The sequence below is a fragment of the Sus scrofa genome, chromosome 3 (genome assembly GCF_054392235.1).
Source record: "Sus scrofa isolate SSC_HxYL_T2T_F1_AM1 chromosome 3, Sscrofa_HxYL_maternal_Yorkshire_Landrace_v2.0, whole genome shotgun sequence".
Lineage (NCBI taxonomy): Eukaryota > Metazoa > Chordata > Mammalia > Artiodactyla > Suidae > Sus > Sus scrofa.
Window position 1 is genome coordinate 109789734 of NC_139385.1, and position 12466 is coordinate 109802199.

At 51.1% G+C, this 12466-nt stretch overlaps 1 protein-coding gene across 20 annotated transcripts in view; it reads right to left on the reverse strand.

Annotated features, from left to right (window-relative positions):
* Positions 1 to 5309: 5309 nt before the first annotated feature.
* The window catches only part of MTA3 (metastasis associated 1 family member 3), a 229338-nt gene continuing 222181 nt past the window's right edge, over positions 5310 to 12466 (reverse strand). For 16 of the 20 annotated variants that reach the window (XM_085019424.1, XM_085019420.1, XM_085019426.1 and 13 more), the window contains one exon: positions 5310 to 8654. In XM_085019424.1, coding sequence (XP_084875550.1) covers positions 8629 to 8654 — 26 coding nt within the window. In that variant the 3' untranslated portion in view covers positions 5310 to 8628. Of the gene's footprint in view, positions 8655 to 9661; positions 9736 to 12466 lie in introns of all 20 variants that reach the window. The other 4 variants (XR_014842082.1, XR_014842081.1, XR_014842080.1 and 1 more) reach the window with 1 other exon arrangement.

Sequence of the window (12466 nt, forward strand, 5' to 3'; positions counted from 1 at the left end):
TCCTCTGCTCTGCTGCTGCTTTTTCTCGCCGGCAGAGCCACTCATGGGAACTCCCCGCCTCCCCGACCTCTTCCACCACAGGGCCAGCCCAACCTCAACCTGAAATTTGGATTTTTTTTTTTTTTTCTTTTAGGGCCGCACCAGCAGCATATAGAGGTTCCCAGGCTAGGAGTCCAATTGGAGCTACGGGTGCGGGCCTACACCACAGCCACCGCAACGCCAGATCCTTAACCCACTGAGCAAGGCCAGGGATCGAACCCACATCCTCATGGAAACCAGTGGGTTCGTAACCCGCTGAGCCACAGCGGGAACTCCTCCAAGTCAGACATTTTAATTAGAGGCCTGAACACCCCTGGAACCTGGGGATGGAGCCCTTTCTCATGAGACCCTGACCCCCACCCCCACCGAGGGGCACTAACATGTTGCGTGTTGAAGGAACACCAGGCACCATCCCTCTCCACGTTTGTACTTGCCTGGCTTCAGAGCAGCTCTGGGGGGTAGATGGGGCTCCATGTGCCACTTCCTCAGTCCTCTCCTCCCCGGACCCTCCCCCTCAACACCACCGCCACATCCTCCCACCCTCTCGGCTGCTGGGCTCATCCTCTCGACTGGAGTCAGAGACGTGACCTGTATGCACTGCTGTCTCTGCCCCTTGAGTCCCGGGGTGGATGCTGGTCACAGGGACTGGCTCCTAATCTGCCCTGGATCCTCCTTGTCCTTCACTTTGGAGTTGAGGCCTGCTCTTCCCCCTGACGAGGCACCTTCCAAAAAGGGGCCTGGGTGTCCCCTCATGGGAAGGACGCAGGGCTTGGGGCTGCCTCCACTCCCCTGCCTGGAGGGACCCCCATGGTCCTAACCCACTGTACCTCTCTCCAGACTTAGTTCTCCATCTGCGAAATGGGAACAGTGATCCTGGCCCTTGGCCATGTCCAGGGGTTGGAGGTGGGACTAACAGCTATGCCAGAGCGCTGAGCAAGGAAAGTAGTTATGATGGGGTGAGGCGGGGAGGAGGAGTGAGAGTGGGGCAGGGACAGAGCAAACTGTGTTGAAGTGCAGGGTTTTCTACAGATGGGAGGGTAATGGCCGAGGTGGTATAAGGTGAGCTGGAGGCAGGAGGCAGGCTGAGTAAAGACCCTATTTCTAAATAGCATTTTGGGAGTTCCCATTGTGGCTCAGTGGTTAACAAACCCGACTGGTATCCATGAGGATATGGGTTCGATCCCTGGCCTTGCTCAGTGGGTTAAGGCTCCGGCACTGCTGTGAGCTGTGGTGTAAGTCACAGACATGGCTGAGATCTGGTGTTGCTGTGGCTGTGGTGTAGGCCGGCAGCTACATCTCTGATTGGACCGCTAGCCTGGGAACCTCCATATGCCACAGATGCGGCTCTAAAAAAAAGGAAAAAAAAAAAGAAAAAGACAAAACAATTTAAAAATAAATAAATAGCATGTTTGTCCTAGGGCAGGCTTGCCCTGCTCAGTGTAAATGTTGGCCAGCACTTTCTCTCTGCTCTTTCTTATATGACTCACCTGCTGTCATCTTGAGGGACAAATGGCCCCCATGACTTTATCCCAGGGACTTGTGTACAGGGGACAAGCAGGCATGGCTGGCCTGATGGGCCCATAGCCACTAAGCCACAAAGGTGGACAGTACAACTCTGACCTTGAGCCCCTCCAGGCCACACCTGGGAGAGACAGATCTGCAAATGGATCAAATGTAACCCAAGCCAGTATAATCTAAGGATTTTCAGGTACTGACACACTGATGAAATCACAGGGTACAGAAGAGCTTAACTCTGCCCTGAGGGGGTAGTGACGCCTGAATGCTAAATCTTGCAGGATAAGTAAAGTAGTGATGGGAACAGCATCCCTGGCACGGGGAAGGGCATGAACAAGGGCACAGAGCTGTGAGAAGACTCAGTGTGCAAGGGAAGGCTGAAGAAGTCGCTGAGGCCAGAGAGGGAGAAGCCTAGGGACAGTTAGGAGACAGGCAGGAAAGGCAGGCTGGCCGCTGCAGGCTCAGGAGCCTGGGGTGGTCCTGCAGACAACCCAGTATGGCGGGAAAGGGAGTGTGTGTGAGGTTTTTAAGAAGCCAAGGATGATCTGTCTGACGTTTTGATCAGTATATTCTGGCACTAGGGTGGACAGACTGATGAGGGGCATGGGAAACAATCTGAGCAGGAAACAGTCTGTATTCCAAGCAAGGGCTTGAATGAAGGTGGCAGCAGAGTGCAAAGGAGCAGATAGAGTGGGTACAGCCCAGCTGAAGAAGAGGGGTGACTTTGTGGATGATGGATGGACAGTGACATACTGAAGTTACAGATGGAGGAGCAGGTTCAGAGGAGGAGATTCAGAGTTAAGACAAGTTGCAGGGCTTGGTGGACCTGCAGGTAAACAGGTACATAGCACACCTAGGGTTGGAGACAGGATTTCAGAGTCTTCCTCAAACTGATGGGAGTTAAGCTGATGGGGATGGATGGGGTCACCTGGGAGGAGAGTGAAGAGGACAAAGAACCATCCTTTTAAAAATCCTCATAAGTAAGGGACACACAAAGGCAGACCCAGTGAAATGCCCAGAAGAAACCTTTAAGTAGGGAGAAAACCAGGAATATAGCATTAAAAAGGATCATGAAAGAAGTAACAAAAAAGATTTTTTTAAGTATAGACTAGAGCTATCTTTGTGAGGGTGAAAGCCAAACATAAAATACCCAGACAGGCTGCAAAGTGCCTCATGCAAGAATGAAGCATTTTCAAAATTCCTAATTGCATGCTGAAGAAAGTTGATGTGAGAACTGAAATATGTGTCTGACGCTGTCTGGTCAAGCATCCTGGACTGACACCCCATGTAAACGCTGCGTGGTCTGTGCTATTAAAAATAGCTTTCCAAGAAGTGATAAAGTGTCAGAGTTTCCGTCACGGCTCAGTGGTTAATGAATCTAACATCCATGAGGACACAGGTTCTATCCCTGGCCTCACTCAGTGGGTTAAGGATCCAGCGTTGTTGTAAGCTGTGGTGTAGGTTGCAGACGTGGCTTGGATCCTGCTTGCTGTGGCTGTGGCGTAGGCTGGTGGCTATAGTTCCAATTTGACCCCTAGCCTGGGAACCTCCATATGCCTCGGGTACATTCTTAGGGGAAAAAAAAAGACAAAAAAAAGTAATAAACTGTCATTTGTGTAAAATTTAATTATATGTATGCAAAACATGTTCCATATTGGTTATGGATTCCTACATATGTACTAACTGTACAAAATCATGCATTGGGCTGAGAAATACCAAATTAAGGAAAGCACTTGCTTCTGAAATGGAGGAGCAGGGGAAGGGGTACATATGTGACTACCACTATGTCTGCAATTTATCTTTGTTAAAAAAAAAAATCTGAAAGAATGACTATGAGTAACATCTGAATGTTACTTAGCATTGCTCTGGGGGGAGAAGAGAGGGGTCGATGTAATGGAAAGGACAAAGAAAAGTACCATGAGGACAACAGCATCAAATGTTCAGGAAAGCTGGATACTAAAAGTCGTAAATGGGGTCCCTGGTGACCTTATCGATGGCAGTTGCAGTGAGTGGCTGGGGTGGGGGCAGAATGGAAGTCATAATGTACTACAACAGGTTGAGGAATTAATGACATTTCAAGGCATGGAGACAATTCTTCCTTTTTCCAACAAATTTGCTAGAAAAGGGAGAGAAGACAACAGCTTTGAATGATGCTAAGTACAGAACTTATGTGTTGGTGGTTTGACTGGTTTGTCAACTGACTGTTTTGTTGACTGGCTGGAGAAATTTAAATGTAGCAGTATGGGAGTTCCCTGGTGGCCTAGGGGTGAAGGGTTTGGTGTCACTGCAGCAGCTCAGGTTTGACCCCTGGCCCAGGAATTTTAGATGCTGTGGGTTAGCAAAAAAAAAAAAAAAAAAGGAGCAGTATGAGGAGAAGGGAGAGGGGATGCAGATGAGGGGAGAGGGGAGAGAATGATGACAGAGTGATAGTACACACCCCATCCTGGGCCCCTGGCTGAGCACTCTTACACACACTAATTTATTTAGTCCCGCTTCCTTCTTACAGAGGAAAAACTCAGGCACAGACATGTTGAATGACTTGCCCAAGGTCATCCAGCTGGTAAGTGGCAGTTTGGATTGAGTCAGGACACTCTCCTGCAAGGCCCTAAGCAGGGCTGGAGGAGGAATGGATCCAACTTGTGGGTGCCAGGAGGGTCCTCTAGAGGCCACGGGCTGGTGGAAGGTTTTGGAGCAGAGGGGAAGACAGATGAAGGGATTCTTAGAAGGCCTTGCTGTCAAGGGGGTGACAAAGGACTGGAAGAGTAGGTTCTGGGAATAAGAAAACAAGCACCTGAAGACATATAAATGGGCCACTTAGCAAGCAGCCCAGAGAGGCCTGGCGGGCTGGGCACTCACAGCTCTGGGGTAGCAGCAGTCCCTGAAGACTGAATGGTTTCTTCCAGTGACCTCCCAGCAGTCTAGCAGCAAGATCAGAACAACTGGAAGATAAAACTTTATTAGGAAGATACCTCTTAAGAAGTCTGACCAGAAAAACCCTGTCCTGGCAATAGAACTTAAGGCTGTCACACCCTGAGGGGCAGGGCACTCGACACTCTGCAGGTGAGCTTCCAGAAGGATAGAGGTTTTGAGTCAGGATAAAAAAAATCTTAATAAAAAGACACACACGCCCTCGGCTCACCTTATGTATGGCCCAGCTCACGTCCCCACCACCCAGTTTAGGCACAGCCGTGCCAGAGTGATGGATGGGGAAAGGTCTGACTGTTGATCCAGGCCTAGGGGACACAGCACCAAAAACCACAAAGTGGGAGTTCCCGTGGCTCAGTGGTTAACAAACCTGACTAGTATCCATGAGGACGCGGGTTTGATCCCTGGCCTCGATCCCTGGCTTCAATCAATGGGTTAACGATCTGGCATTTGCTGTGGCTGTGGTGTAGGCCAGCAGTGAGAGCTCCGATTTGACCCCTATCCTGGGAACTTCCATACGCTTTGTGAGGCCCTAAAAAAGACAAAAGACAAACAACAACAACAACAACAAAACCCACAAAGTGGAGCAGTGTGGCTTTATGTCCTCAGGAGGTGACATGAGGCAACAGAAGAAAGTACAGACCCTAGGAAAAGCCCTCTGTGCATCTCTGTGTGGCTGGCGGGGACAACAGACGAACCGGCCTGGCCTCAGAACTGTGGGGCGGGGGAGTGGGGGAGGAAGCCTCCGAGGCTGAGGCTGGGGGCATGTCCCTGCTCGCGGCCTTACAGCTGAGCCACGGTCCCAGCCAAGGGCAGCATAAAACCAGGCAGAATTTGCAGAAATTTATTGGGAACACGATACAAATGGATTAGTAGAGGGCATCTACTTACAGACAGACGGTCCACACTGTAATATCACGCTCTGAATGAGTTATCCTGGGGAAACACTCATGAGCACGGATGCATGGTCTGGGCTGGTGCTCTCTGGCAGGGAAAACCAGAGACTGGAGGAAGAGGTATGGGGAGGGGGGGGTCAGAAAATGGGGACACAGCTTTCCTGAGGGGAACGCTAAGGTGGGGCTGCTAAATGGGTAAAATCCCCCAAAGGAAGACTGGGACAACTGTTCAGAATAACCCCCCCACCCCCGCCCGCTCACCATCACCTCCCCAAAGCACTTTCCTCTAGGCAGAGCCAAAAGGAATCCTCAAAAACCCAAGAGCGCAACTCCTCCATCTACCCTCACCAGGGACTTAGGCCAGCATGGGGCCAAAATGCCAGGACTGGACACAACACAGAGGATGAAGGCCACGCATTTCCTCGGCTGCTTGCTTTCTGACCCACCCCTCGCCCTCCCCTGCTCTTCTCTGAATAGTGGGGGGGGGGCTGATCGCTGCAGGCTGCCTGTCTCAGGCTCCTAAGTGGGCTGGCTTCCAGCTGGGTTTAGCTAACCAGAGGCACCTGCAGGAATCTGGCGGGCACGAGGAAGGGAGAAGCCTGGCTAGTTCTGCCCCAGCGTTGGGAGATGTTTCTGGCAAGGCCCTTGCCCCCTTATGGCTCCAGCTCCCGCCACAGAGGCCCTTTGTGGTCCCAGGCCCCGCCCAGTGGCCCTGACCCCCAGGATCTGGTAACACAGCCTCTCCCCTGTGTCCCACCAGCTGCAGTTCCCCACCTCCAGACTGCCCCTCGCTCCCCTGTTTGGCATTTCAGCTCTTCTTGTTTCTGTGTGAAATGATTCCCTAGACTAAAACCCCTCTGTTTTAAATACACAGACGGGATCTGTTTTCCTGGTTGGACACTGATTTGGGAGCTGTGCGTACAGGCTCTGGGTGTCACCCCACAAGCTCCCTGCTCCCAGTGGTGACACACCACTGACACCCACAATGGTGACACAGTGGCCCCAAGAAAGGGGGTGACTGGCAAGCCCTCTCGGCACCAACTGCTTAGATGGTAAAGGCCAACATAAGAAGCTCTTTGGCATCCTTCCCTGGAGCCTCGATGCTGGGGACTTTGCAGAGGTGAAGCGAGAGCATAAGATCTTTGTCAGCATCCTCTCCGGAGGAGGATGGGCCTGCAGACCCGGGAGCTTTTACTACCCAGTGAAGCAAATGCTGTCTGGGTGCACGTGGCTCAAAACAAGCTGCACCTGTCCCACTGCTGGATGTGCACAGGAACTGGGCTGCGTCTCTCCGTTCTCCCTTCATGCCAGCCTGGCCCTGGTCACCAAGTCTCCTGGCATCGGAGTTGCAGGTGGCTGTTTCCATAACCATGAGGGTCAGGAGAGGGAAGAGAGGGCGAGGGCACCAATCCACCTTCTGGGCCCATGTGCACAGCAAATCCAGGGCAGGGCGCAGGGAGACGGCTTTGCTGGGTCTTTTTCTTTAGAGAAGAATGTGGCACGTGGAGTGTGATATGAGAGCCAGTTCCCTTCTCTCCTTGGGTCTTTTCAGGAGCTTCTCTGCAGGACCCTGAGGGCAATGCCTGCCACCCTGCCTGTCTCAGGACCTCTGACACAGGCCCTCCCATGGGGCCCCAAGCCAAGACCCGAAAGAGCTCCAAGAGTTGGCAGTGGTGAGAAGGTCCCTGGGGTCACCCCGTAAGAGCCTGAGATGAGAACCAATCCCTCCTGGGAAGAGAAGCTATGATGATGCCAAACTGGAAAGGGAAAAGGCAGCTCAAGCCCCAAGCGTCACCTTCAGCCGTCACACATCACATGCTCTCTGCAGAGTCTCCAAGGATGTAGACAAGAAGGGTGCCATCGTCATTCTAGGGATACCTCATTCTGCTGGGTTGGGGGGGTTCGACTCAATTGCAGCCACTCTGCCCCACAACCACCTGGCCATTTGGGGCACCTACTCTCAGCCACCCAGCTGCCTCCTGGCTACAGGCTCCAGGGATGGCTGGGAGGCCAGACTCTGTCTTTCACACTGCCGTGACCCTGTGCCCTGCAGCCTGGCCCTGCCAACAGAGGCAGGGGAGTGGCCAGTCACATCTGCTTGGGCAGCCGGTGGGGGGATAAGTTATTCCTGTCCCTGCAGCTGTGTCCACAGAGTGGCAGAGCAGCCTGCCTGTGATGCCAGCAAGGGTTGAGGGCGGACAGGAAGAGCCCAGGCCAGTGGAAACCGTGTCACAGGCAGGTTCCCTGAGGCACATGTGCTCACAGAAATGTGGGCTGGAGGGGTGGCAGGGCTCATGGTGTCGTACACAAACTCACCTGCAAACACAATGCTCTCACCTCACCCTTCTAGGCCAAACAGACTCCATCTGCTTAAAATCAACCTGTGTGAATGAGACTCGCAGAAGGACCAACCTGGCTGCAGCTCCTTGTCGGCTGGCGGGGCTGTGAAGGAACAGGTACACGATGCTGGTCACAGTGACACACACGCCCTGCTCTTGCTGGAGCTCTAGGGGACCAAGCAGAGCTAGGCAGAATGCCAGCCTCTCTCCAATGACAAAATACAGATGCTATGAAGAGTTTACAGGTTTCCCAAAGACAACTTTCTTATCTTTTGCCAGAACCATGGGTAATTCTGTCCCTTGGAGGGGTGGAGGTGGGGGGTCAAATACAGGATGCAGGGGGTGAAGGACAAAATTTACACGTTAAAAAAAATAAGTATGGAGCCTACTGAGAAAAAACTGAGTAACAGTGACAGCACGAGGCGGGGGGGGGGGGGGATAATAGCATGAACTGCATAAACACTGCCACATTGCTTAAGAAAAATCCATTCAGAAAGATGCCATGTCCCTCGTGTACACACTCATACAGCTGACAACAGAGCGGAGCTGACACATGCAGGGCAGCAGTGGCTCTGAGCCCACAGCAGCCGTGGTGCCTGGGGTGCAGAGCGTTGGAGAGGGGGCGATGCGGAGTGGCTCCCCCACCCCCTCGGTTCCCCAGGCAGGTCCCACCCTGGGACAGCGAGGTCTCTGAGAGGAAAGCGAGGTTACACTGATTCACACGTGGAGACGCAGCTTTGGGGACGTGCACTCCTACAGTTTCTTCCCCCGCCCCATCGAGTCTCCGTGGGGCGCACGCGGAGGTCTCCCACTGAAAAGCACTGGGAACGGGGCTGCCTCCTTCCCAGGCACGGCTGTGAACATCAGCAGGACAGTGTAGCAAGTCTTGGATTATAGGATTAAACAGAGAGAGCTCAGTCTGACACGCAGCATGTGAGTTCTGGAAAAGGAAAGAAACAGGATCGAAGTTAAAGGAGTTCCCATGGTGGAGGCAAAGTGAGAGGAAGGATGGATCAGACCTCCCACCACCACCGTCACGACCTTCAAGGAAAGGAGGTCGGGAGTTAATTCAAAAAAAGGCTTGCAATATAGTTTAAGGTTGGAACAAAGGAAAGTTTAATTGAGGCCAAGAAAACGGGCGAATGACACCAAAGTATCTTAAAAGCTGGCAGGTTTTGTGGTCACTGGCAAATGCTGACCCTTATCAGAGCAACATCACCCAGCATCTCTGACCAGATGCTGAGGCATGGGGAACACCACTGGCTGGGAGGAGGCACAGCTTGATCTGAGGGGACTATAACTCATCATAAAGACGTGGGCACTCTGAGGCTAGGGACACACTTTTCTCTTTTTTTTTTTTTTGTCTTTTTGCGGCTGCACCCTCGGCATATGGAGGTTCCCAGGCTAGGGGTCTAATCAGAGCTGTAGCCACCAGCCTATGCCAGAGTCACAGCAACGGGAGATCCAAGCCACTTCTGTCACCTACACCACAGCTCAGGGCAATGCTGGATCCTTAACCCACCAAGCAAAGCCAGGGATCAAACCTGCAACCTCATGGTTCCTAGTCGATTCATTAACCACTGAGCCACGACGGGAACTCCGGGACACGCTTTTCTGCAGGACCTCAAACACCCACGGAGTCACAGGGTCCCTCATTTCCACCCCCTTGACTGCCCCCCCCAAAACTTCCACTCCCCTGACCCAGAGCTGGGCATCTAGAGACTCCTGAGAGAAACAAGTAAATGAAAAGCAGAAGTAGCTGGCAAAGTACTGGTGTTGCACAGTAGGTTGTGAAAACTTCACTCGGTTATGAGGACAGTGGCTAGGAGGGACGCGGGGGGTGCCTGCCGAGCTGGGATCAGGGGCTCGGCCGGCCGAGGCTGTGCTCAGATACTCCCCCCATCACACATGCCGCTCTGCCCCCGGGAGAGGATCAGGCACGCTCACCTTGACAGCCGCCCGCCATCCTGAGGAAGGTCTGCGGGATAGAGCAGAGCTGCGCCTTCACTTCATGAGCCTTTCTAGAATCGGGGAGATATATGCATACAGTCTGGTGTTTGACAGGGCTCAGCAGATACGTGTTAAATTAAAACCCAGACAATTCGGTTGAGGGCTGGGTTAGTAACTTGTTTTATTGGCAGGTCATGTGACTGTCTTAGTTAACTTTCACCGGAACCTTGTGAGAGTCAGAAAGGTTAGGAACGTGCTCAACGGCTCAGGGCGGGTAAGCTGAGGAATCAGGATCTGAACCCAGATCTTAATTCAGGTAAAGTTCCTACTATGCCAAGCTGCCCCCGTCTCCATCCATCCCAGTAAGAGCATACCATCCTCTTCAGTGTCTAGGTTGAGGCTTATGTGTGCATGTCAGCACCTCCAATATCTCTCAGAAGCCTCTCTTTTGGGGGTTAGGAGGGACCACTCTACCATTCATTTGTCTAACCCATCATGGAATTACGCCACCTCCCAGAATCCTAAATAGTTTCCCAAGTTTCAGACCTGCCATAGTAAGTTTTGCTTCCTTCTATTTGCACTAAACTTACCTGCTCCAGATTCAAAAGCAACCTTCTCCTCCCAGAAGCATGGAATCTGGCATCCAGGTTCATACCTGCCTTCCCCACACCGGCCATGGCTTTAAGTTGCATTTGAATTTCCTTTCCGCATTCCAGCCTGAAGAAGCCCAGTGCTCACCCCCTGCCCTTGCACCACCTTCCTGTTTCCTGGCTCAAAGCTTTCTCAGCTCTGCTGTATCTCCTTGAAGCAGAGGACCAGAGCCACATGCAGGGTCCCAGACACAGAGGCCCCCAGCATGGCAGAGGACCCCAGGAAAAGGCCTACTCCTATTCTCAGGTCTCCTTCCTGGATAATGTACCAGTCATTTTCCGTTATGGTTATAAATAAATTCTCAAATGCATCAGTCTACATTCGCTACTTTTGTCTATACTAACCCTGATTCATAAGCACTTGTTTTGGTTTTTTGGGGATTTGGGGTTGTTTTTTTGTTTTGGTTTGGTTTTTTGGTTTGACTACTCAGAAGTACTTGGACTTGGAGACCCTGAAGTCTAATTTTTTTATGGTTTCCAGCTACTGGTGTCTGAGTTAATTTCCCTCCCTTCTGAAACCCAGAGGAGAAACCACTGTTAGGATTTGGGAGCCGGGAAAGCAGATAAACGAGTGATAATAGACCATATGCTCAAGAAAGCCAAACCTGAAGCTGGCAGTGTGAAAGCTGAGAATCCAATTTGTACAAAGGATCCTCAGATGGCTCAGGAATTGACACTAGACACTTCTGGAAGTGGAGGAAGGAGACTGAAGCAAAGATTAGTTGAAAGCTGTTCGAGAAGCTACTGCTCTCCTAGAAGCCCTCCTGACTCCATACCCCTAGGCAACTGCCCACCTCCCACAAGTCTGGATGTTTGTTCTCTGAAGAGGACTAAACAGAGGGTCTCAGGCCTAGGGTACACGGTCACCAAGCACGGTTGAAAACAGGGCTACACCAGTCCCCAAACTGAGAGACCGAGTGAATATATGCCTATTGAATGGTGACACCTCCAGCCTTCTTCCCCTGGAGCTCCCAGAAAGCAGGTAGCCAAAACTTTATCCTCCGGAAAAGCAATTACACTGCGGTCTAAATGTCTATGTCCCCACAAAATTCATATGCTGAAATCCTAATGCCAGATATGCTATAACCCTCATGAATGGGATTAATGCTTTTATAAAAGAGACCCCACATGCTCCCTAGCCCCTTCCACCATGTGGTGACACAGCAGGAAGACAGCAGTCTGCAACCTTCTCCAGCAAACATGGCCTTCATTGGGACCCAATCATGCCAGCACCCCAATCTTGGACTTCCCTGCCTCTAGAACTGTGACAAATTTCTGTTGCTTATAAGCTACCCATCCATAGTATTTTGTTACAGCAGCCTAATGGACTTAGATGGGAAGAATTTTTTCTGGGATATCCGACCATCCCAAGGGAAAAGACTTGAAGATATTGGCATTTGGTGCCCCCAACAAACATCCCAGGTGATCACCACACTGTGAAGTGCTCCACAGGCTCCAGCACAGAGCTTTCACCTGATTTTAGTCTCCTACTCTTAAATATTATTACACAACCGAAGGTCATCAGGAAAAGAAAACCTCTAACACAAATGTTGGAGACCAAAACAAATAAGAATGCAAACTGGAAGAAAGAGATTATTCATGGAGAAGAAACCTCAAGAAACAAAAAGTACTCATTAATATCTTCAGAGAAGTAAAGAAAGATACAGTATCCATGAAACACAAACAGTATGCTATTAAAAAATAAACTGAGATAACCAAGGGAGTTGGCAGAAAGCCCATAGAAGGATTGAAGAGTTCTGCTTCCTATAATGGTGGGATAATTTGTCACGGACTAACCCCCCCACCCCAGCCAAAAACAGTATTCAACTCTGTATAAAATATAAAAAGCAAGTTTTTGATGGTACTGGAGACCAACCAAAATTAGGCAAAAACTGGAAGAGATACGACTCTTTAAAAAAAGGTGAGACTAGATGAGATCCTCTCTTAATTGGTATCCCTGAATGCCCTTCCATGCAGTACAAGAGAAATACAGTTCAAGCAGAAAGCTGCAGTCTGGGCTAAAGAATTAGAGAGCAGTCAGAGTTCAGGGTTGCCCATGCAGCTGGAAATTGAGGAGGAGATCCTGGGAAGGGGGAGCTCCCAAATCTACATACATACTCCCCTCAAATCACTGGCTGATTTTGGAACCGTG